Consider the following 26,589-nt stretch of genomic DNA (forward strand, 5'->3'; position numbering starts at 1 on the left):
TGTGTTTTTTTAATATCACGCTGCCCCCTCCTTTCTGTCTTTGGTAGTGTGGTTGAAATCGGGGAACACTGACATTTTGAAGCCTCTGAACCTTGGATGTCAGTTTCCTTAGCCACTCAGTTCATGGTCTCTTTGAATTAATATCCCCAACTCAACAAATACTGTTACCGCTCTATGACTACTTGTCCCTGGACCCCTTGTCAGCAGCGGGGTTGTTTTGTCGATATCTAATGTGACAGAATCCAAAATTTCCACCTGAGTGCTCTGATGTCTTCTGTCTCTGATGTTGGTGGGAATCAAAAACTATCATCTTCATTGCCTGACTCACTTTGTGAACAAACTCAACCTTACGTGCCCAGAGAACTGTAGGAGCTAAAGTCTTCACTGTGATCATATACTGATCCTTACAGTTTAACACCCTCACCTTTTCTCCTTGTGGGCAGCCTTCTGAGCTTTCTGAGATTAGTTTCAACGGAAGATACCATTCTCTTGATGCTGTTAGCAGCTGACTTCAAGAAGTGACTCTCCAGGGGTTAGATTTGCAATATGCAGGTCATCAGCTCTTTACTAGTTCTTAGATAGGTGAGGGGTACATTAGCATCTGTAGAGGAAGGTTCCCTTCTCATGGCCCCTTGCCTTTAACGTCTTGTGGTGGCATGGCTTGTGGGTTTTGGCATTACGGTATACTATCACCTTTGGTACAAGAGTCACTTCCAGCAGTTTCCTCAATTTGGCAAGGCACCTAATGGTTGGCGACTTGTGAAATGTGAGATATTTCCATTTTATATTTCGTAATCACCCAGATAAGGTTGGTGAATGGTAAATGTAGGCAATTTACGGGCAACTAGCTTGGTGGGCTTGCATAGTGGAAATTCTGTGGAGTGTGACACTCTGAGATTATACATGTCTGTGCAGGCAGGGCAACACACGTGAAAAAAAAGTCAGTGTGTCACTGGTCAAATGCCTTAAGGTACTCAAGCTGGCAAAATAGCTCCGTAATTACAGAACTTGCTTCTAACGTCTTGTGATGTGCAAGTCCCAGAAATCTAATCCTAACAGGAGCGACTCTGCCTTTCATTGTTTTAATTTCATTAAACCGATTCCCGTGAAATTGGCAATAGTTCCACCTCTTATTGTTAAAGTGCTTATGAACATCAAAGATGGGGCCATGGCCGAGACTGTAGCTGGTGAACATTAGTTCTATTGAGCTCAGTTGAATGTGTCCCGCCTGGGCTGACTCTTCTTGCTCACTGGAGTGTCTACTAATTGGAGATGTAGAAAGAGGGTGGTACATAGAAACCTAAGTAGAAAAGAAGAGCAAGTGGGAAGACACTAATTTATTGCAGGGCCTTATGAGAAGAGATACAACTGGCTGGGCATCACAGAAGACTGTCGCAACAGGCCAAACTATTACAGGTGGTCTTGCTGGCTGTTAAATATGGTAAAGCATCTCAAAGGATTATGCTGATCACTTGTTGAACACAATATAGTGCAGAAAAGTAGAGACATTCACAGAGATAGACATCCTGCCTTTCCTGCATTTCTGCAATATTGTGTGTTGATGTGACATGTTTGTCAGGTATTTTGGGAGGGAGTAAGTGAATAACACTTCTGCTTAACCTAGTGACTCCGACCTTCCAAAATGATCCTTTTGAGTTTCCTGACCCCCTCAGAAAGACATTAGAGGAGTGAGAAATATTTTTTCTTTTTCACCCGAAAATATCTTACAGCAAACTAAGGGGGGAATGGTCACCAATGACCAAGTTGGCGTATGACCTATTTAGAGACATGGATGGTAGAAATACTACATTACTGTTGCAAATATACTTCTCTAAATACTAAATATGATGGTGTACAGAGAAGAGTCACTACATTGGAAGGTATGGTGCAGCAACAGGAAAATGCTATCCGGGTTCTCCAAGAAAATAGAAAATGGTTCCCTAAAGATATTAAAGACATACAGGACAGTGTGAAGCTGACAGATATCTGATAGAAATCAGTGATTGGAAGTGTGAAGCTGACAGATATCTTATAAAAACAGTGACTGGAAGTGCTGGTAAACTATTGGAGCCAAAACTGTGCAGTTGCTGGGAGTCACTTAAGACGAAGAGGATGTGGATTTAGACACCATACCAATGACTGGATGGCAAAAGAGTTTGGGATGCTACGGGGAAATTTACAACAGGAATTAAGCTCTGCTTCCATTTTAAGATTTTCACTTGGCCAATAGGTCGAAAAGAGGGTCCTACATTCACGCTATCTGTGACAGATGAAGATTTACGAGACCTTGCTCTGGAAGTGGGGAAGCCAAGATACAGTATACTGTTCAAATGGAATACTATTTGTGTTTTTCTGACACTTCAGCTACATAGAGGAACATGAGTGTCTTCATTCCTCCCAGACAGGATTTTGAGGCAAAGGTTTGCAATTTGTAATAATATATCCAGCAAAACTCTGTGATACATTTGGGAAAGGAGGATTTTTTTGCGATGTATCATTTGCTTGTAGTGTCCTAGAATTGCTGCAGGTGCGGAAGGGATTCCCACTTATAGAGCAGTTGGCACTCCCTTTGTTTTGTCGCAGAAATAGGAGGACTTTGACTGTCACGTTTTTTTGACAGATTTATGATGCAACTTCATTGCTTGATGACATTGCATTGTTTTAGAGAGCTCGCTCTAACATTGCAATTCAGGTTCCTGATAAACCCATAATGTGTGCCACTTAAGCAACGACCTTTGGCTGGAAACCCTGTAACAAGAATGCGACGATGACTATATGTTTTATTTTATGTTGTATATATAAAACAATAAAAACCTGTTGAAATAAAAAAAAAAGAGTGATGGGGTTGTCCATACTTCACTGATCCCAGAGCTACCCTTCACACTGTTATTGTGTAGGTTAGCTGTAGACCAAGGGAAAAGGGGATTGGAACACGAGATAGTAACAAAGACAGTGGCTACTGCCATATTGCCTAGTGCAGTGTTTCCCAAACTGGGGTCCCTGACACTTTCCCAGGGGGTCCGCAGGCAGCAGTTTTAAAAGCACTGCAAAGTTCTTTGTAGAATTTGCAGTTTTCGAGTAACAATAAAAGTGTCAAGATAACACCAGTGATTAATGTACCTGCTGGAGAGAGATAAGGGTTTTGTCCAGTGGCAGGTTTGACTTATCTAATGTAGCACAGAGGGTTAATATGCCTGCTGCAAAGAACGTGTACCATGCATTTTAAAAAACAGTATTTTATGTGCATAGGTCAGTGGGTTACTGCTTTTGTCACAGAGATTCTTTTGTTACTCTGCAGCTCATAAGAGACAATCATAATATAGCACAGTGACCTATAAACGGGCATCAACGAGTTGCTTACACACTGCATGGTACAAGTTAGTAACTTATGTTTTTTCCCAGTCTTTCATTTCATGATGCTGTTAAAGGAGTTTATTTGGGTGGACATACATTTTTATTGTTAGTCAATGCTAACCACAGTGTTATGTTCTGAATCCTGAGTTTGTGCTTTTCCAGACCCAGCACTCTTTAAAAATGCCTACCAGTATGAATGACATGTGAATCCTACACTTGTAGTCCCCTTTACCTTATGTAACATTTTCTCTATACTGATTTACGAATATGATTCATTGTATCTATATGTGTGTGATGTAAAGTGCTCTGACATCCTACAATGGTACCAGAGATGCTATAAAACAAATGAAATACATGTGACAGGTGTGCTATGGAGAAATGAGAGGCACTGTTGAAAGGTGATAATAAGGGAATCATTGAAGAACTCCAACAAAGATTGTTGTATCCTGGTGCATAGTAAGATCACCATTTACTATTCTTTAAAAGCGAATACAAATCAATATATAATTATAAAAGTGTTGTAGAATGCATCATTGTATCCTACATTTTCTTGGGGGGGAGGAGCCTCCGAAAGCCCCCTTTGTAGAGGCCAGGCTCACTCACTGCACTTGGTGTGCACTGTATGGGGACTGGTCTGAAAACATTTGCCAGGGCTGCTTTGGGTTTCCACTCTGGCCCTGGCAGGAGCAGGAGCCTTGTACTGCAAAATCAAACTAACCATTTAAAATGCAATCACAGAGATGCAGCACCAACCTTCCCATTAAAATGTTCTGTTTTGTGCAAACTCTTTCAATATAAAATACTAAAATCCTTAGTAGTTAGAGTATTTGTATGTTTGAAAATGAAATCATACAAATTGCTGGGGGTCCCTGGCTTCCAGTGGTGAGTCAATGGGGGTCCTCATGAGTCAAAAGTTAGGGAACCACTGGCCTAGTGCGCATCTGGGCTGAATCAGAAGTGAAGTGAAGTTGATATCTAAAAGCAAGAGAAGACTTTTAGTATGCTTTATACTAAGATTCTTTAGAGGATAGTACAATGGACTTTAGTGGTCTAATGAGCTATTAGTTCTGGTTTCCTTGTATTTTCTACTGGATGTGAAGAATAGAAGAAACATATTTTAATGTGAATATTGTCATTTTTAATATTCCAATCTGGCGCGGCTTATTATGCCACCAACGGTTGTTTACATAAGCAGAATTGAGGCAGCATGTGTTATTAATTGGTACCCCTGTCTGGGGTGGCAGATTGTGTGGCAGGCATGGAATATCAGTTACTTGCAAAATCACCTCATATAATCCACTTCATGTAGGATTGCTTTTTAAGGGAAAATTCGATGTATAAACTTGCTTTATCTGTCTGCAAAATTGTATGCACAGTTTATGTACTTTCCTTATTTGCCAAGGGTATGGGGTAAGGACTTGAGTAACTTAAATGTAATTAGAATATATCTCATAATGTATATACCTTTGTCTTTACATTTTACAGAACATCAGTACTGGAATGGCGGTGGCTGGGATAATTGTATTGGCAAGGAGCATTAAGCTGGTGAGTACTGACAAATGTAAACATGACACATTGAGTTTGCAGAATGTAACTGAAGTTGTGTCCTTCACAACTGTCCAGTAATCTGACAGTGAACGATCTGCGTAGGCACATTTTGTTTGGAATAACCTTTTCGGTTAAAAGTTAATGACTTACTTATATTTAAAAGCAATACATTAGTTGTTTGTGGCAGTGAGTGCAGAAGAAAGTTGATCTTCAAAAACAAATATGACCTGCAGCAATACCACTTACTAGCAAAGCTGCTTCTGCACCTAGGTTCTGCCTCTTCCATTCAAAATCTTCCCTGACTTTAGGCCAAGTGCTAAGTAATTACACTTTGGGGCATCTTATGCCTTCAATAACTGAATTTTGAGAGAATCGAATGTAGTTATGAAGACACATTTAGAGAGTCTACACGTAAGCAAAAAAGTTGATTTTAACGGGAGTCAATGTCGACATGAAACCATGCCGTCCAGAAAGACCCTCATTTTGAGGGAAATTGCTGCTTAAGGCTCATCAGTGTCTCCTTATCCTTTTGGAGGTCAGGTTACACCAGCTCTTCTGAGGTTGCCTTGATACTACAGGATCGTCAAGTGCCCACATAGTACTCTGTCTCCACAAGACCATCAGTTCTGAGGCTTTCGCAGAAAACAGGATTGATTTGTCTGTTTAAAGCGATACACTCACCGAAAACACACAGGCAGTCGAATATGTGGGGTTCCCTAGACAACTACCTATCATCGCATAAACCCCCATAGGCGGCGAAGCTAGGCAATCAGCGAAGCGGTACACCTCGCCGGTCTATGTGCACACAACAGGAATGTAACCTGCAACGTTCCTTTCTGTTTTCTCCTTCGACCTTGCTCTATCCTTTCAATCCTCCGTGGCGTGGGACCCCCCCCCCCCCGGGCGTTTTCTTCTTTTCTCTTCTCACCCCCCTTTTTTTCCCTTTCTTTTCCTTTTTCCCTCCACCCATGTATATTCTATGCTCCATGTAAATATATATTTTTTATACAATAAAAAATTACAGAAATATAAAAAAAACGGAAGCCGAAAAGAGAAAATGATAGGTTATGATCATGCCAGAGTATCAGTTGTCACCAGTTTGTCAACATAGAGTAAGTAATAAGGAAGTTCAAATAATAGACAGAGAAGGAATGCTACAGGAACTGAATGAATGAATAATAAAATTGCTAAGGCACTTACCATCTCTGTAGATTTCTTAACATGATGTGCTTCCAGGTTAGCCCCACAACAGCAAGACAAATGAGCACTGGTGTTTTCATATGGATAGCTTTTATGAACACAGTAACTAACAAGGTAGGGCGGGGTGGTACTGAGCCTTGCACTTCATAGAGGTTTTGTGGGGTAGGTGGTCAGCTGTAGCAGGAAATATTATATATTATAATACCATATATATTTGGCGTTTCTGTGGCATTGTCCATCCTCCATCTTCTACACAGAATTTGCACTCTGTTTCTAACCAGCTAGAGTTAACCGTAATGACTGGTGTAGTTGAGATGTTCACGCTCTCCTATTCATATGCGTTCAGCAATCATTAGTATGACCAAAATCACACAATGATTTCAAATATGACAATTCAAATTGTTTAAACAAAGGACTTTGGCCTTTAACCCTTCAACACGCTGTGTTTGGAAACTGTCTACTCTTTTGTTAGGAAAGCGCGGGGAAGACTCTGGCCTTTTGTTTAAGTATTACTGTTAATCGGAGCCCGTGAAGGGGCTCTGATTAACAGCAATACTTAAACACAAGGCCAGAGTCTACCCCGCCCTCCCTCATAGCCGCAAGCGCCACAAGCCCTCCCCCCCACCTCCTTACCTGCACGCCTCACGACAGCTCCGCCGCATTCGCGCCGCTCGCTTCTTTCAAAGCGGCCGGCGGCGCGACTTCCTGACCTTGTGCGCGCTCCACGCTAGGTGGTGCACGGTGAGGTCAGGAGCGGTGCGCGCGCCTTAGAGGGAACGGTAATCATAATAAAATAGTTCAAAAAGAATGTTATGTGTTTATTAAAATACATTAAAATATGTTGAAACTGATGGAGGCAAAACACCTGGAGGTCATTGGAGGTATCATTGTGAGCATCCGGTACAAATGATCCATGATATTGCTTTTTTATTATTCACTTTAACCCACCTAAAATTTTAACTGTTGCGATGATGTTCAGTTCCTCTTTTAAAAAGGCGTTTCATCAAGTACTTCGGGTGAAATAACTATTCATAATTAATTTACCGGAGTCTTGCGACCCAGGACATACTATTGGGCACTTCGGGTGACTTTTCCTCCGCCCATCTTGAAGATCACTGTCTCAAAGCAAGCAGCCAAAGAGGTGTGTTCCCAGTAACACAAAATAATTTTATTAAACAATCCCAAACCATTTTGACCCCCCACCAACCCTCCCCAATGAAGAACAAATGGAGGACGAATAGTCAGATATATGTGTCCATCGTCTTTTTGCGTTTTACCAATGATTGACTGGCCAGCCAGGTATTCCCTCGTCTCTTTACTAAAACTGGAACAGGTGCAAATCACGTAGTGAGGGTGGGCTGACGGCCAAGGAAATGCCTTTTGTCAGGTATGCAACAAGCGGGCCCCACTTATATTCAAAGTTTTTATATTCATCCCTAAAAATATCCGCCATCCTTTCCATGGTTAGGATCTTCCAGAGGAGAGAATGCCACTGTGAGAGCGCCGGCGCTGCCTTTTTTCCCCAGGACCAGGCCCCCATAATAGCTCTGTCAGCTTGGGTTTGGTGTTCTAGCTCTGGTCCCCTCAAGCCCAGTAGTGCACCGTCCATGGTGGTCGGAGTAGGGTATCCCAGCATATCCTTCATATGTGATAGGATTTCCTCCCAGAAAGGACGTTCGTCGGGCAATCCCTCCAAATATGACAGAAATCTTCTAAGAGGCTGCATCCCCTCCAGCACATATCCAACGTTTCGGGGAAGATTTTTTTGAGTTTGGTCGGGTATAGGTACCAAACAAAGAGAGTCTTATAGTGTGCTTCCCTCAGATCTAATGAATAGTTATCTTTGGCCATGTCTCTCCACAGGTGCTTCTATTCCGCTTCAGAGATCTCTCTCCCTGCCCACGGGTCCCAGGTCTGTATGTATTTGGGTCTCCGTGCCTGTGGAGTAGTGAGAAGAAGATTGTATAGAAAGGAAATCACTCCCCTCCTTGAGCCCAACTTCTGAACAAATTTTTCTGTTGGTGTCTTCACCCGCGTAGCAGCCTCCCGAACCTGCAATTGTGGTGCCCAATGTTTATGTTGAAGGTAATGGAAGTGCTTATTTGGTAGAACATTAAAATCCCTCTGACAAGTGTCAAACGTTAAAATATCATAGTTATAAAAGAGGTCGGAGAGCATCAGGCACCCTCCTTCCTTCCAGGCATCAAAGGGACCCTCAGGGAGCGCTTGGGGGAATGCCGGGTTAAAATGAATTGGAGTATATGGCGAAGAGAACGAGGACCAATCTGGACCCCTAGATACCTCATCCCAGACCTTAAGTGTAATGAGTGTAGAGGTGGTAAGATATGCATTGGGGGGGTCTATCTTTCTTAGGCTTCCATATCAATCCCAGATCGTTCTACCCGCTATTGCTCTGTCCATGTGAAGCCAATATTTTTTGGAATCTCTTTTAGACCATTCTGTCAGAATTCTTTACTGAGCAGCTTTAAAATATAGCTCAAAGTCTGGAAGTGCCACTCCTCCCTCGCTTCTCGGACGTCGCAATGTGTGAAAGGGGAGCCAGGCTTGCCATCTTGCCAGATAAAACGAACAATGAGCGAACGTAATCTGGACAAGAATCCCCTCTCCAGATCTATTGGTAAGGCTGAAGTACAACCTTTTTTATGTACTTTACAGTTGGGATACTGTGTTTCTCATGATTATGTATGTTCTTCCTCATATCATCTGTGAAAAACACATGAATACCCAAGTACGTTGGCTTTTCCTAGTAGCCAAATCCGTTTTACTTAAGATAGGTGGTATACTTTTCTTTTAGCAAGTTTTTTTTCCATAACACATTTTATTGAGTTTTTATACCAGATCGACCGGGGTATACTGGATACATGAAGGCATACATATCAGATTAAAAGACATTAATGATTCCAAATTCTCCCCTCTTATGGCTACTATACTTATGAGAAAACTGATATAAACAGCAACCAAACTGTATAAAACATTGCACATCCAGACCCTGACACTGTTCCCACCCACCCCTTTAATTAGAAACCCTGATCTGTGTTGTATTATTTTGGTCTGGCCCGAATTACAGACTTTCGTTTTTAAATCTTTGGCCCTGTGTGATGTGGAAGTCCAGCAATAAGCCTCTATAATCTGCCCATTTTTTGTCATATTTTGTTGTGTTTTTGTGGGCAGCTATATGACCTGCAAATAGGGAGTTCTAGGCCCATATTGAAGACAATGCCTTTTTTCCATGCACCTATGCTGGGTGGAGTATCCAGCTTTCCATAGTCTTGCTATGTCATGCTTGGCTAGCGTTAGACCCAGGAAGAGTAGATGTCACTTATATCTGTTTCCCCCTATTCCATCTGTGCAATGTAGTAGTGTGAATTTTGGGGAGCTAGGGAGGTCCCACGCCAATACTTCCGCCAGGCAGTTTATTATGCTGTGCCAAAAGCGATCAAAAGTTACACAGGACCATATCGTATATAGAAAAGTACCTTCATCATGATGGCATCATAGGCACTGTGGGGATGTAATTAGCCCTGATTTCCACAGTCTGTGTCTAGTGTAATACACCTTGTGGCGGTGAATTGTATGAGTCTTAAACGGATGGAAATCACTGCCCCTCTGGGTGATTCTAATGCTTCTGTCCAATTGTTGACATTGATTGGGCCCAAGTCTGTTGCCCATGCTGCCCGCAGGGCATCTAAGGTACTGGGCTTGTTCGTGGTCACGTATTGATATATTTTTGATATTTGTGTTCTCTAAGATTTCCCATCAAGATTTTGCCCTCAAGTGGGCTGGACTCAGGAATAGTGTTTAAGTTTTAAATATATGGATGAAGAGCGTGACGTAGTTGTAAATACTTATAAAATTGTGTATGGGGCATGGAAAATTCTGCTTGAAGTTCCTGAAAAGATTTGGGGACAGGACCTTTCATGACCTTGCCAACGGTAGGGATCCCGATTTGGTCCCAGTGCATAAATCCATGAAGATCCACCACATGGGGAAGTAGGCGGTTTTTCCACAACAGTGTTTCTCTAGGGATGCGGTTCCACCAGCCTATCTGGTGGAGAGACTGTTGCCAGACAAAAATCACTACTATAGTCATGGGGAAGATTGTGGGCATCTTATCTATTGTATAAGTATGTGTAAAGAGAGGGGTCTCCCTTAATACATTGTTCCAATTTATACGATGGGTCATCTCTAGATCCATGCCGCCATTCTTTCAGGATCTGTAAATGCGCCACTGCATGATATGATTGTACATCTGCGGCGGCTGTTCCACTGCAAAAGGTGGATTGGACACAAGTGTGAATGGCGACTCGTGCTTTGCTGCCTCCCCATAAAAACTGGCTCCGGATTGTATTGATTTGTCAGTACCATGTCTGGAATCGGGTATGGATGGGATTGTAGCTGATATACCATACCGGGAAGGGATATCATCTTAAAGATGGCGGATCTTCCATAGAGTGAAAGGAGAAGATTGGACTAGGAGAATACCTCTGTTTTAACCCAAACTATTAAGGCTCCTAAATTTCTGTCCCATGAAACTGATTGTGTATTTGATAGATAAACTCCGAGTTATTGTAGGCCGTTGATCGCAATTGTCAGCTCTTCTAACCAGGGTCTGCTCCCCAGGGTACCTTGTGCCCAAACGGATGATTTCAATGTTTTCATGTAGAGGTTGATGTCACACTAAGAAAGAAAGAAAAAAATCTTTATTTGGATAAAAGAAAAATATCCTTAAAAGCATTTCACAGTAAATCCGCGAGTCAGCACATTGTTATAAGAAATTTCGGAGCATGTTTTACAACAGTTGATCAATAAGAATCATCCGAATCGTGTTACTCAATTTCTGTTGCACATTAAAAATTAAACAATTATGTGGTAGACAACAATAACACTTAGTAATAGGGCAGAGAGATTTGATGTACTGACATTTGCCGGCTTACAACTCATAAAAACCCAACAGATTTAAGAGGTTGAGCTAATTGTGCAAAAACGCAGTCCAAATAGAATAGGTCGCTGGTCAGTGACAACTGATATGATAAAATGCGACTAGTTATAAACAATTTTATTAAAACTTGAAGTTAAAATGCTACTTAATTTAGACAGCTAGACTGGGGAGAGCAGGGGTTACTGATCCTTCCGCCTTTAGCATGAAGATGCGGTGTGCGTGCCGTATGTAGATTGTGAAGGCAATATTTAGAGCTGTATTTTCTGGGCACAAGGATGTAATGATTGCCTGTCTACAGGTCCGAACGCCCAGCCTATTCCACTCTGCTTTGAGATTGCGTCTACGTTGGGACAGAAGGGCGGGACATAAGCAAACTACGTGCTCCAGTGTTTCGGTTGTCGTGCCGCACCCTCTGCATGTTAAATCTTCTGTGGCGCGAAGCCATGGGGCAGATTTATTAAGAATCGCCAGACCCCCAATCTGATGGCCAGAAAACTGCATTTTAAGTGCAGTGAATACGTGCAGGAGAGGTAGGTAGCGGGGGATAAGCGCCCATAGGAGTTCATGAATGACCATGCGTGGCTGCGGTTACAGAGGTGCGCTTTATCAATAATGAGAGAGCACTTTCCGACGTTTTTCTTAATGCAGGTTTTGAATGCAGTCGTGCTGGGAATGAGGGCCCATAGGTCGCCCGCCGACATTTCGCGAATAGAGTCCGTGAAAAGGCGGCCGTACGAGCCCCCTGGGTTTATCTGGCTGATCTCAGACCAAACTAAAGACTCTAGAGTACCTTTATCTGCTTTTCTGAGTTTATGACAGAAATTTAGATATGTGCCGGTGTTGGAGGCCTCATAATTTAATGAGCCCAGTTCTAGCCTGATCTGGGCGGCGGAGGCAGATTTGGGCAGATGGAGGACTTTTTTATAGATCTTGGTCACGAGTTGGTTTAAGGTTGTGTTTAGTTTACCCCTGAATATCTCGATGCCATACGCTAGGGTAAGCCCACTTTTTGCTCTCAAGATTTCCAGTAGGAATGATAGTGTTGGACCGGATAGCTCTTTTGCGAGCTTAGATAAAGTAACCTGTAGGGTTGTGGCTTTTACTGCGATCTTGTCGCGCTGTTTGGAGAAGTTACCCCTCGAATCAAAGTGGACCCCTAGGTTGTTAAGCTTTTATTATTATATGACCACATACCAACTACGTTGCGTTTCCTTCCAAAGGTCACGACTTGGGTTTTCTTTAAGTTTACCTCAAGTTGGTTCTTAGTTGTATAGCTGTATAGCTTTTCCAAAAGCCTTTGAAGCCCGACCCATGTGAGGCTGAAAAGAACCAGATCGTCGGCATAAAGAAGATTACTTATTGCTGAGCCTCCGACCTTAGGGAGGTGACTGTTTATTTCGTCAAGTGTAACTGACAAGTCTGCTATAAACAGGTCAAAAAGAAGGGGGGCCAGCACGCACCCCTGTTTGACACCTCTGGATGTCATGATTTTCCATGAGAGATGCGTGCCAGACCCCAACTTCACCTGGACCCATGTGTGTGAGTACAGTTGGATTATTGCATCCAGAAGTTTTTCAGGAATCCCCCATTTTTTTAGTTTTTCCCATAGAGCTGCCCTTGGGACCCGATCGAACGCAGCTTTGAAGTCAACAAAGCAACAGTACACAGGCCTGGATGATGAAAGCGATTTGTCGATAATTATAGACAATGTGAATAAATTGGTCATGGTCCCAGAGTTGGCAGTAAAGCCAGTTTGGTTTATTGGTATCAGTTCACGCAGCTCCGCCCATGCCCTCAGCTCCTTCAGTAGAATTCCTGCATAATGCTTAGCCTCAATGTCTAGGAGGGCAATTAATCTGTAATTGTTGGGAGTGGAACGGGAGCCAGATTTGTGGATTGGGTGGATTATTGCTCCACGCCAGGAGTCTGGAACAGTTGAAGTTCTTAGTGCAAAGTTAAAAAGGTTGGTTATATGCCCCGACCAAAGAACTATGTTGGATTTAAACAGACTCTGGGGTAAGCCATTTGGGCCTGGGGCCCCGTCTGATCTTGCTTTTGACACAGCCTTGGTGACCATTTCTTGAGTGATCTGGAGATCTTCGCTGCGAGAGTCTACACAATTTGTGTTCTTGCGCATGCTGATGCTTGGGGAGGCTTCTGCCTCTTTGGGGGAGCAGCTTCCTGGTAGCGCTGTGCTCTCCGGGGACCTGAAGTGGCCGGTCAGGAAAGTGGCCCAGTCTGATTCTTGTATATTTGCCAACCCGGCGTTTGATGGCCCCGAATTAGAGCGGTTGATTAAGGCCCAGAATTTTCTTGTATTGCGTTTTTTGCTTTCCCAAAGTAGTTTGGCCCAGAATTGATTTTGATGTAGTAGTTTGTCTTTTTGTGCAGCCATTCTGAATGATTTTTGTGCTGATTTGTACACGTGCCTGAGTTAGTTATTTCCTGGGGATTTAGTAAGCGCCCGCAAGGCATTGTTCCTGGCTTTCTTCAGCACCCTTGAATGAATTGAGAATGAAAACTGCTGGATGGAACTAGCGTTGTGCTGGTGCTGTTTAGCGGGAAAAAGTGTGACCAGTTGTGAGCAAAGCGTCACCCATGCAGCAATCGGGGAGGCCATCTGATCAGTATCGCCTTCATGAGAGCCAGACTTGCCTTCATGATGTTGGGGCTTATGTCGTCGCTCCACCTTAAGCGCTTCAGATTCTCAGTGTAGATCCCAGTGCAAGTGGTTAGAGCGGATATATGATACTCTGGCTTTGTGTTAAGGGTGATAACCTGTGGACGGTGATCACTTTCCCGTTGCGGTTGGATGCTAAAGCTGGCCAGATTATGGAGCAAGGCTGAATTGCAGATGGTATAATCCAGATAGGATTGCTTATGCCCATTTGTCCAGGTCCATTTTGGGGGTGTCATCCAATGATCTTCCGTTCATTACCAAGTATCCGGCGCTGTAAAATTGCTGCACGCAGAGGTCTCCCAGGGCACTGTGGGCCTGGTTTGGGGGCTTAGATTGAACTGGCACCTCCGATAGTATAAGTGGGGAGAGGCCGGCGTAGTCTGCAGGTTTGCCTTGGAAGAGGTTGGTGTTGAAGTCCCCTGACACAATGCGGTCCGAATCGGGGTGGTCCCCAGCAAGATCGCTCATGATTATAGTTAAACGTGCCAGATGACCCTTTTTTGTGCATGTGCTTGGATTGATGTAAACATTGAGAAATAGGAGCGAGCGTTGCTTGGACCATGATTTAATTTTAACCCCAAGTAACCAATCCTCCTCAAAGTTTAGCGGGACAATCGGACCTTTTAGGTTATTCGAAACATAAATTGACAGGCCCCCTTTTGGGTGGCCATAGCGGCAGTCTCTGATTCCTGGTTTCCATAGTTCAATAAACCCAGCGATTGGACAGCTTTGGGCGGCTCACGTTTCTTGCAGGGCTATTAGGGCGTGCCCGTGGATGAAGAAGTGTGTCTCTGGGTTGGTTAATTTCTGCTGAAGGCCGCTGATGTTCCATGAACACAATATGAAGGTGGAGACTGCCTGGGTGCTTATGGCAGTTGCAGGTCGGGATATTTGGGGGCTTGCTTGTACAAGTGCTTTGTGGTTTTGATCCGCTGGGAGAGCTTCCTGTGGTCAGTCTGTTTTTCCGCTGGACAGAGCAGCCGGGAGCCATCCCCATCCTTGGGTTTTGTCAGGGCCAAGTTCCCCAGTTGTGAAGATTGTCTGTGATTCTGTAGTTCCCATCGCGTTTTCTAGAATTGAGTATGGCTTGACTTTGGGCCTGGCTGAGAGACTTTCTGCTTTTGTTCCTGCGCCTGGCTGTTTTGATAACACTGTGGGGTAACCTGGGGTAGAATAGGGGTGGATTCTGATGCCCCAGTCCCGGAAGGTAACCTTATGGTCCAAAAACACTCCTGCCCAGGAGGGCGATCTGAATGACACCAGGGTTACCTCGGATGGTTGTGTGCTTCTTGGGGGAAGGAATTCAATCGAGTATATGTCATCCGATGATAGTGCATCAAAACCCGAGATCCCATTTACTAGTTTTATTATATTTGACCTGTTGAGGGTGTCGTGCGTCCCCTTTGATTTATATTCGGGGACTAATAGGATAGAGGTATATTTTATATCACTTTTAATCCCCTTGGAGCATGGGCTTTGATTTGGATGGGGGGGATTTGTCGGCTGAGGAGCCTGAATCTAGACCTCGTAGGGGTAGGGGCTGAAGTCACGGCCCTGGCCTCATGGTCTGCCTACTTGATGGAGAGGTTGGCTTGTGATTGAAGATTGTTTTTGAAGGGATTATATCAATGTTGGGTTTTTCCGGCTCAGACAGGGGGGGTTGTAGGGCTTATTGGGGTTGTAATGCCATGCCTGTAGACCTCAGAGTGGAGGGTTCATTGGGTGGGGGCCTTGGTTTTTCTATGGCGAGCTGTGGCTCAAATCCCACTGTTTGGACGGAAGCCACTGTTTGAGCAGATTTCTTATTTGAATCATAACCACAATTAGAGGGCTTTTGGCAGAGACTTGGGGGTGAGTCCCCTTTTGAATAACTGTGACTGACGTTTGTAGGGGTTGGGAGTGCTGATGGAACACTTATGACATCCTTTTTGGATGCCGTGAGAAAGACAGGGAAGAATTTCAAGGGGTTGAATGTTTGATTTGCTTTTAATTTGTTTCTTTGTTTGCGCTGACGTTTGTGCTCTCTCTTGCTGCAGAGTGGCATGGGGGCAGGCAGTGTTTATAAATTGGAAGGTTCGGAAGCGGCCAGGCTGACAGGCAGCCCTGCCGCATTGGGGCTGATGTGGTGTATTTGCCCTTTTGGGGCCGAGGCTATGGCCGGCGCTGGTGTTCTTGAGGGCGTTTGGGATTGGGGAGGTTTTGTTTGCTTGTTACTCTGGCCTTTTTGGGGATCTTGTTCCCCACTTGCCTGGGTCGCAGTTGCAAAGAGTGTCGGGGGGATGTCTGATTCTGAGTACAAATTTGTGAGGATTTGCGGTTGCTTGTGAGGGATTTTAGGTGGACCACCGTCCTTCAACAGCTTAACCTCATTTATTAAAGTGGATAGAAAAGCTGGCAGTGAAGAGAGTGAGTCGATAATGGGTGAGCAGCAACAAACCGACTGTACTAGTTTTGAGGATGATTGTGCACCTATAATTAAGTTGTTCAGTTTATCCAGTTTATTGTCGATCCCTGCTATGAATACTGCTAGAGTGTTCAGTAGGTCAACTTGCATGTCTAGTTTGTCAGAATGGTAATTTAATGCTGTATCTGTCAGTTGGAATGTTTGAAGTAGTTGAGGCCAAATGCTCGATATTGTGGGGGATTCTTGATGTTGGATAACTTTCGAGGTAAGATTAGGGGTGTTTTGCGGGTTTTTAAAGAAAAAGGACAGGTCCGCTAGGAGTTGATCGTTTGAATCGGATTTTGGGGGAGATTTTGATGGGGTTATTATTGCTGCTAGTGGGGAGAGTAGGCATTGTTGGTGACTGGGCAGAACCGGGCTTCCTTTGGAGGACTAGAGATGTGTGATAAGGGGGGGGTTAACTGTGTCATTGTTAAAGACCTGGTGATTTTGCACGTGAATTTGTGGGAAAATTAATTGACGGTGAGGTACTGGAGTAACCTCCTTTAGTACAGCAGAGTGTTGAGGTGACGGTAATGATGGGGTCACTGACTGCACTGCTGGGGAGTGTGGGTCGTGGGTTGGAGTCCCTGAGGGAGGTTGGGTACAGCCTGCCTCTTGCTTGTTGGAGACGTATGGTCGATGAAGCTGACTCGATGAGGGCTGGTTGCTTGGTAACAGATCTTCCGACATCCTCCCGCCACCCTCCCGGGCTAATCTCTAGTCGTTGGATGCGGATCCGAAGATATAGACTTCCGGAGCAGAAGCCGGCGTGTTGGTTGTTGTTGTAAACAGCATTTGTGATGATTGCACGCTTGGCTTTACCGGTTTTACCGGTTGTCCTGTGGTGCGGGGACTCGCGGCCTCCACGGGTTGAGGAAGAGAAGTAACCTTTAGTGTGTCCGGGGCTTTTTTAAAGTAGTCCAATAGGGACTGGGGTTTTAGTCCATTTGAAGCTAATGCCTGGAAAAAGGAACTTGCTGCTGTTGCTAGGGTCTTGCTTCCCGTGGAAGGGCGAATTTGAAAGTTTCAGTGAGTCCTGAGGACTCGTGTGAGTGGTCTGGGGGGGGTCTCGTGGATTGCCTCCGGTTTTGACTTCTTCCTTTTTGTTGCAGTGGTGGTTTTTCTTACTTTCCCCGATCTCATTGCTTCTGTTGAATCGCCAGATTACAAGGGTCCACTAGTAGAGGGACCAATGAAGTGGGGCCTTCTTCAAGAACCTCCGGTCCTGCCTTCGAAGTTTCTGCTGGCTCCTGACTTGATCGTGAGTGCGTGAAGGAAGTAGGGATGCAGGGACCCCTAGTGTCTCCCTGGCGAATTTTCTGGTCTTTGCTTCTGGTCTTTGCTTGTCTATCTTGTGTCAGGGAGATCGGATTTCCAAGATATCAAGTATCAAGCGCTACTGCTGTTGCTGTTACTGTGGCAGGCGAGCGTTATGGCCGCCCCCCTCCTCGCTTTCCCCCCCCCAGCCCCCCTGCCTGAAGCCACCCGTTAGCTGAACCACCCACACCAGAGGCCGAAGGACCGTGCTAGGTACAGAGGCGCGCCCCCCCCCAATGCGCAAGCTCCAACCACGAAGGGGGGGGCGCGTGTGACCCCTCACGGCCTGGTCTCCGGTGGGTGAAAACGCCAACCGAGTGTACGCAGGGCAAGGGAGTCAATGGGGAGGAGATAAGGAGAGCAAGGGGGATAATGCCAAAGCTGGGGAGCTGGAGAGAATCACCAAGAGTGCCCTTGGCGACCAACCTAGCGGGGAGTAGGCTGCCGCGAGAGGGGTGAGCGCGCCGAGCGGAGCTTGGTAGAGCTGAACAGAGCTAGGGGTAGAGCTGGTACCCTTTGCGCCAGCCGGGACTTGGGAAATGCCCTCGACGACGGTGACCCCCAGGGGGGAAACACGGTGCTGTTCCGGGCAGTACTGGGCAGCTAAACAGAGCACCATGCGAACCAGGGGGGAGCGCGGTCAGACAGAGCTCAGCCGTCACACTAAATATGCGCATAATTTGAAGGAGTCTCGGGCTTGATCTATGCGGGTCTTTGAAGAAGAAAAGGACATCATCTGCATAGAGTGCTATGCGGTCTGATATCTCTGGTGACCACTTGAAGCTACGCACCAAGGTTTCACGCCTTACCCCTGCGGCCACTGGTTCTATGGCAAGGGTAAATAAGATGGGGAAGATGGGGCATTCTTGTTGCCTGCCTCACCCCATTGGGAATCGGTCGGACACTGTGCCGGCAATCCGAATCGAAACCGGTAGAGTTGTGTAAAGTAATCGTCTATGGGCAATGAATTTGAGAACCATATTTAAATGTTTCAGCAGTATGAACATATATGTCCAGCTAACGGAACCAAATGCTTTGTCAATATCTGTGAGAAGCATGACGGCGGGTTAGCCCAACCGATCCGTCACAACAATTGCATTGTGTGCCTGACGAATATTGTGATGCGTCGCTCATTGCAGCATAAAGCCGGCTTCGCCTGGGTGAATCAAGTCAGCCAGGTGGGGTATCAACCTATTTGCCAGAACTTTTGCCAATTAATTGGCTTCTAAATTTAAAAGTGAGCTGGGTCTATACGATGAGCAGAGTTCAGGTGGGCGGCCTGGCCTCAGATAGACTACAATTTCTGCATGTCTCCAATCGGGTGGCAGACATTTGACTTAGAGCTTGGTTGAGGGTAGCTAGGTATCGAGCACCTAGTATAGACATAAACGCCTTGAAGTACTCAAAAGGAAAAACATTGGGCCCTGGGGCTTTACCGGACAGCATAGCTGAAATGGCCGCAGTCAGTTCTTTGAGGGTGATCGAGACTTCCAGGGACATTCATACTGCATCAGAAAGCACCCTGGGTGGTATATCGCGAAAGAAATCCTTGATCTGGGATTCTGTAAGGACTTCATATTTGGTATAGAGGGATTTTTAGAAATCGGCAAAACAGTGAGCCACGTTGACTGGCTCTGTGAGAATCGAGATGCCTCGTGACTGAATTGCCGGTATGTGAACCGGTTTCATGGTATATTGACATAATCTATGGTGGAGTTTCGCAGATTTGTCTCCCCATTGATATATCCTGCTTTGTGTGGCATACTAGGCACTTTTGGCTTCGTCTAGTAGTACCTAATGGTATCTTTTTTGCATTAAGCCTATTTGCCTACGAGCACTGCCCCCATCTCCTCCTCTGCCCGTCACTCTAAGCCTTACAATTGTGCTTCCAAATGCAACTGCGTCTATTTTTTCCAATGCCGTTCTGCAGCTCTGTAGCTTATATCAAAGCCGTGTATAGTCTGCTTCATTGCTTCCCACAAAACTGTGCTGGAAGAAGACGCATCTTCTTTAAGTGAGAAATAGTCGTGTAGAGCTTTATGTATACATGTTCTGTAATGTGGATTCTGCCTGAGCCATGGTGAGAGGCGCTAACAAAAGTTAATACTTGTAGTCTCCCTAGGTCATGCCCAGATAGACCTCTGGGCATGATCTGACCTTCAGCTACTCTGTGGACGTGTTCTCTGGTTATGAATCAATCAATCAATCAATCAGGTCATTTGTAGAGCGCACTACTCACCCGTAGGGTCTCAAGGCGCTGGGGGGGGGGGGGTGCCGCTACTGCTCGAACAGCCAGGTCTTGAGCTTCTTCCTGAAGGAGAGGTGGTCTTGGGTCAGGCGCAGGTTGGTCGGAAGTGAGTTCCAGGTCTTGGCGGCCAGGTAGGAGAAGGATCTTCCTCCTGCTGTCGCTCTTCGGATGCGGGGGACGGCGGCGAGGGCGTGGTTGGTTGATCTGAGGAGGCGCTTGGGAGTGTAGAAGTTGATCCGGTTGTTGAGGTAGCTCGGGCCTTGGTCGTGTAGGGCTTTGTGTGCGTGGGTGAGGAGTCGGAAGGTGATTCTCTTGTTGACCGGGAGCCAGTGCAGGTCTCTCAGGTGTCCGGAGATGTGGCTGCGTCGGGGGATGTCGAGGATGAGTCTCGCCGAGGCGTTCTGGATCCGCTGGAGTCTCTTCTGGAGTTTTGCAGTGGTTCCGGCGTAGAGGGCGTTGCCGTAGTCCAGACGGCTGGTGACGAGGGCTTGGGTGACCGTCTTCCTCGTCTCGGTGGGGATCCACTGGAAGATCTTACGTAGCATGCGCAGGATGTTGAAGCATGACGAGGAGACGGCGTTGACTTGTCTGGTCATGGAGAGGGAGGAGTCCAGGATGAAGCCCAGGTTGCGTGCGTGGTCTGTCGGTTTGGGTGCGGTGCCCAGGGCGGGGGGCCACCAGGAGTCGTCCCAGGCGGAGGGCGTGGAGCCCAGGATGAGGACCTCCGTCTTGTCTGAATTCAGTTTCAGGCGGCTGGTCGTCATCCATTCGGCCACGTCTCTCATCCCTTCGTGCAGGTTGGCTCTGGCGGTGGCGGGGTCGTTGGTCAGGGAGAGGATTAGCTGGGTGTCGTCGGCGTAGGAGATTATGTTGAGGTTGTGTTGGCGTGCGATGGCCGCGAGGGGGCTCATGTAGACGTTGAAGAGGGTGGGGCTCAGTGAGGATCCTTGAGGGACGCCGCAGATGACTTCGGTGGCCTCTGACTTGTACGGTGGTAGGCGGACTCTTTGTGTTCTTCCGTCGAGGAAGGAGGTGATCCATTCCAGTGCCTTCTCCTGGATTCCGATGTTGCTGAGGCGCTGTATTAGGGTGCGGTGGCAGACGGTGTCGAAAGCCGCGGAGAGGTCCAGGAGGATGAGGGCCGCTGTTTCTCCGTTGTCCATCAGAGTTCGAAGGTCGTCGGTGGCGGCGATGAGGGCGGTCTCGGTGCTGTGGTTTGCTCGGAAGCCGGACTGTGAGGGGTCGAGGGATCCATTCGTCTCGAGGAAGGCGGCCAGCTGTTTGTTGACGGTCTTCTCGATGACTTTGGCCGGGAACGGGAGGAGCGAGATGGGACGGTAGTTCTTGAGGTCGGTGGGGTCTGCTGTGGGTTTCTTGAGGAGAGCGCTGAGTTCGGCGTGCTTCCAGCTCTCAGGGAAGGTGGCGGAGTCGAAGGAGGTGTTGATGATGTCCCGCAGGTGGGGTGCGAGGACAGCGTCGGCTTTGTTGAAGACGTGGTGAGGGCAGGGGTCAGTCGGAGATCCGGAATGGATGGAGTTCATGGTGCGGATGGTGTCTTCGGTGTTGATCGGGGTCCAGGTGCGGAGGGTGGTGGTGGGTGGCGTCGTTGCGGTTGTGGCTTGCGTTGGTTGGTTGTTGAAGCTGTTGTGTATGTCCGTGATCTTGTTGTGGAAGTAGGACGCGAGGGAGTTGCAGAGTTCTTGCGACGGGGTGATGTCGTTGTTTCCGGCGTTGGGGTTGGATAGCTCTTTCACGATGTTGAAGAGTTCCTTGCAGTTGTGTGCGTTGTTGTCCAGCCGGTCCTTGTATGCATTTTTCTTGGTGGCGCGGATCAGTTGGTGGTGTTTCCGGGTGGCGAGCTTGAGGGTGTTCATGTTGTCCGTCGTTGGTTCCCTTCTCCAGGCTTTCTCGAGGGCTCGACAGTTCTTCTTGGAGCTCTTGAGTTCGTCGGTGAACCATGGTGTTTTTCTGCTGCAGGATCTGCTGGGTGGGGTTCTCAGGGGGGCGAGTTCGTCCGCGCAGTCGTTGATCCATTTCGTGAGGTTGTCGGCGGCCTGGCTGGGGTTCGCTGAGTTGGCGGGAGGGTGCTGGCTCAGGGAAGCGGTGAGCTGGTCGGCTGTGATCTTGTTCCAGCTTCTTCGAGCAACCTGTTGCTGGTGGTGGTGGATCGTCGTTCTTCTGAAGGTGAAGTGGACGCAGCTGTGGTCCGTCCAGTGGAGTCCTGTTGCGTGGCTGAAGGTGACGTCTTTGCTGGATGAGAAGACGGCGTCGAGTGTGTGTCCGGCGAGGTGGGTGGGGGTGGTCACCAGTTGCTTGAGTCCGAGGTTGTCGAGGTTGTCGAGCAGGCTGATGGTGTTGCGGTCGTTGTTGTTCTCCAGGTGGAAGTTGAGGTCCCCCAGGAGGATGTAGTCGGCGGAGGGGAGAGCGTGCGGGCTGATGAAGTCGGCGATGTCCTCGCTGAATCGTGTGCGTGGTCCCGGGGGTCGGTAGATCAGGGTGCCTCTGAGGGTGGTCTTCGGGTTGGTGTGGATCTGGAAGTGCAGGTGTTCAGCGGTGGTGAGGGTGTCATCGGTGTTGGTAGTGATGCGGATGGTGTCTCTGTGGATGATGGCGATGCCTCCTCCCGTCTGGTTGGCGTTTCGGTCCCTCCGGGTGATCTTGTAGCCCTCTGGGATGGCGATGGCGATGTCTGGGGCTGAGGAGGCGTTCATCCAGGTCTCGGTGATGAAGGCAACGTCGGGGGTGGTGGTGTCGAGCAGGTTCCAGAGTTCTACGGCGTGTCTGTGGACGGAGCGGGTGTTGAGCAGGATACACTTGAGGTGGGTGCTGCTGGAGTTCGGCTTGGCGGGTGCAGGGAAGGTCCGGATGCAGGTGAACTTGCAGGCGTGGCAGCTGAAGGGTCCGTGGGTGTGCTTCGGGGCGGCTCGGTGACATCCTGGGATTCGGCCGGTGTTGAGTGCGATGAGGTCGGCGGCGCTGTAGGTTCGTCGGGTCGGCTTCCGTCGGTGGGGGCCAGGGGTCCTGGCGCTGGTCGCGATCCGGTCGCGGACGGGCGCAGACGGGCTTACCTTTGGCGCGCCTTCGGCGCACCATCGGCGCGCCCGCTGCGCGTGACCGCTGCGCGTTCGCACGGTCGCCATTTAAGGCGAAGTGCGCGGGTGGGCGGGTCAGCTGGGAGGCGGGAGCGGGGAGGGAACACAAGGAAAAAAGGGGCGGGGTCGCAAGTGGTGGCGGGAAGCGGGGGCGGCGAGGGAGGCGGGAAACAGGACAGGGGACGGCGAAACAGGCACAAATTCCTAACAAAAGATGCTAAACACGGGCCAAAAAAGACTGGGGGATAAAAATACAAGCACAAATTACACGTGGCGCAAAACAAGGGTAAAGACAAGAGAAATCAAGGCAAGCACAAATGCAGGCAAAACAGGCAGCGAGACAGCGCACAGCGGAGGGGCACACGCAGCAGCTGGTGGCCGTGCGGCGCGGGGGTGTCCCACAAGTGGGTCACACTTACCTGTGCTGCACGGTCGCCTTTTAAGGCCAAGTGCGCGGGTGGGCGGGTCAGCTGGGAGGCGGGAGCGAACACAAGGAAAAAAGGGGCGGGGTCGCAAGTGGTGGCGGGAAGCGGGGGCGGCGAGGGAGGCGGGAAACAGGACAGGGGACGGCGAAACAGGCACAAATTCCTAACAAAAGATGCTAAACACGGGCCAAAAAAGACTGGGGGATAAAAATACAAGCACAAATTACACGTGGCGCAAAACAAGGGTAAAGACAAGAGAAATCAAGGCAAGCACAAATGCAGGCAAAACAGGCAGCGAGACAGCGCACAGCGGAGGGGCACACGCAGCAGCTGGTGGCCGTGCGGCGCGGGGGTGTCCCACAAGTGGGTCACACTTACCTGTGCTGCACGGTCGCCTTTTAAGGCCAAGTGCGCGGGTGGGCGGGTCAGCTGGGAGGCGGGAGCGGGGAGGGAACACAAGGAAAAAAGGGGCGGGGTCGCAAGTGGTGGCGGGAAGCGGGGGCGGCGAGGGAGGCGGGAAACAGGACAGGGGACGGCGAAACAGGCACAAATTCCTAACAAAAGATGCTAAACACGGGCCAAAAAAGACTGGGGGATAAAAATACAAGCACAAATTACACGTGGCGCAAAACAAGGGTAAAGACAAGAGAAATCAAGGCAAGCACAAATGCAGGCAAAACAGGCAGCGAGACAGCGCACAGCGGAGGGGCACACGCAGCAGCTGGTGGCCGTGCGGCGCGGGGGTGTCCCACAATACATAATCAAGTCTAGAAAAGGAACCATGGAAAGAGAAGAAAAGTGTGTACCCTGGTGTAGTGGGATGTAGGGCCCACCAAGTATCAGTCCATCCCAGCATCTCTGTCATCAGGGGGTCCAGGCGAGATTCTTTCGGTACGCTCTGTGGAGCTATGTGTCTCCATCTGTCGTGTTCCGGATGAATCACGCCATTCCAGTATCCCCCAATTATTATGAGACTCTCCAGAATCGAACCCCATATTTCTATTACGTGTCCTGTGAAAGATTGATTTAGAGTTGGGGTGGTGTATACACTGCCTAGGTCTATTGCGTCTCCACCCACAGTACTCCGCACAAAAATGTACCTGCCGTGTGGATCAGACCATGTACGTGTATGAATCAGGGGAATTCTCTGCTGAATTAATATTGCATCCCTCTAGAGCCTCTAGTAAAGCCTGAGTGAAATATATGCATGAAGCTGTAGCGTGCCAGGCATATTGTCTTACTTTCCATAAGATTCGTCTCCTGTAAAAGCAGGATATCGGCGCCCATGTTTTTAGCTTGCTGGAGAATGGCACCCTGTTTGACCTTCTCTATGAGGCCTCGGATATTACATGTGATCACATTAAGTTTACCAACTTGACTCCGCCGACTTAAAGATGTTATCAGGGTGTGTGGTGGGTGAGATCCGGGGTGTATCTAATAGGTGGAACACAATGCCGATAGGTCAGATGCTCTGTGATAACATTTAAAAAACAAGATTAATATTTATAACTAAGCCAACCAATCCCCTATCCACACCCACCCCAATACCTCAGAAACTCTGAAGCATCTGTTGCGGATGGGGCGCCGCACTCACCCCAATGGGGGCGAGCACAGGTCCCGACCAATGGTTCCACAAACTCCCAATCCCGAACAAATGTCTAGAGGAAATCTATATAGTTTGCTTGGGTGCTGTAGCCCCTTAATGTTCGTACCAGCATAGTCAATAGCCTTTCTGTTGTGTTTGATTTCTTTGCTACTTGAGTTTCTGTGCATCTGTGACAATTATCATCTTCCGTGGTGAACTGCTGAGGGTCTCTGGTTGTTTGACTCCTCTTGATCTGGAATGCCAGGGTGATCTTGATCTATGTTGTCGTTTATCTGTCTTGGTTTTCTGGCTGTGTCTTGGGTTGCCAGATGACGAGTCCGAGTCTCGCGGTGGAGGTTTATGTGGCTTCACAGGGCGGATCTTGTCCGTCCACTGGAATACTTCCTCTGGTGTGTCTAAAAACACTGTGCGGTTTTGGTGGGTGACTCATAAACGTGCTGGAAAAAGGACCATGTATGGGATCCATAATTCATGTTGGTGAGCTTCGCTGCAGTAAATGACTGGCACTGCTGTTGAACTAACTAGGGAAGAGGATTAGGCCTAACGGTTAGGGTGGTCGACCTCGGAGCTGGGAAACTGGGTTTAAATCTCCGCAGGGAAGCTCAAGATCCTGTGATCTTGGGCAAATCACTTAATCTCCCTGTGCGTAACAAAAATTAATATGTCCATCTGTAACGCAACTGGTGCGCCTGTAAAAGCGTTCTGATACCTTCGGGTCTAGTTTGCGCTATATAAAACTCACAAAGAAAAACTAGTGTAGTCCGGGAAAATCATTATGCAATTAGATTCATATGTGAGGGATTCCTGGGACCCGGCCAACCGCAGGATAATATCTCTATTGTGATAATTGAGTATGCGAGCGATGACCACCCGTGCCCTGGCGCCCGGGGGAGGCTTAGCAGCCAGAGCAGGTTGACAGGGTCTCGGCCGGAATCCATGATTTGAACCATTGGATGAGGAATGCACCTGTGTCCATGCCTTCCCAGACCTCAGGAAAGCCCACAAAACAGGGAATATTTCTACGCGCTCTGCCTTCAGCATCTTCTACATGAGATGCAAGTCCTTGTGTACGTTTTTAGAGAACATTAAACTTTCCTTGGAGTGTAGTGACCACATCTTCAACCTCAGAGACCCTAGATTCAGCCTAAGGCGTTCTATTGCGTTGCACAGATCCTGCCGCAGTAGCATAACATCAGACCCCACTGCGCCGATTTTAGCATCCAGCATATCCCTTGATTGAGTAATTGCAGTGAGCAGCACGTCGTTGTTCGGGATACTATTCTGGCTGCACGTTGCAGTGGTCCCCTCCGTGCCCTTACCGGTGAACCTATCCATCGTGCGTTGCTTAGAGGCGGAGCCAGTAGATTTGTGTTTGGACATGACTGCTGCGAATTCTGGGATGGTGTGTTACGTATCTAGGGAGTTGTACTGAATAGGACGATCTCCTTTTGCCGCCCCGGTGGGTGGTGGTATGTGGGAAGCTGTCCATCGTCTCTTGTTGTGGAGGAGAGTCGGGGTTCAGCATTTCCACTATAGATGCTTGGGAGAGGAACCTCTCCCACCACAAGCTGCACCAGAACCTTGTCTGGCCGACTCCGCGGAGAGATCTGCACCCCTTCAACAGGTGCTGCATCTTTGCCCCTGGCCCGTGCAGGTTGGATTATGTGATATCCTCAGGGCACCTTTATTTGTTGTTTAGTACCTTGTCACCCC

At 47.8% G+C, this 26,589-nt stretch overlaps 1 protein-coding gene across 1 annotated transcript in view; it reads left to right on the forward strand.

Moving 5' to 3' along the window:
* C11H3orf33 (chromosome 11 C3orf33 homolog) overlaps positions 1 to 26,589 on the forward strand; it is a 167,560-nt gene that overhangs the window by 30,791 nt on the left and 110,180 nt on the right. The window contains exon 2 of the mRNA XM_078667757.1: positions 4,840 to 4,899. Within this exon, the coding sequence (XP_078523883.1) occupies positions 4,840 to 4,899 (60 nt within the window). The remainder of the gene's footprint in view (positions 1 to 4,839; positions 4,900 to 26,589) is intronic.

This window comes from Lissotriton helveticus, chromosome 11 (assembly GCF_964261635.1).
Source record: "Lissotriton helveticus chromosome 11, aLisHel1.1, whole genome shotgun sequence".
Taxonomy (NCBI): Eukaryota; Metazoa; Chordata; class Amphibia; order Caudata; family Salamandridae; genus Lissotriton; species Lissotriton helveticus.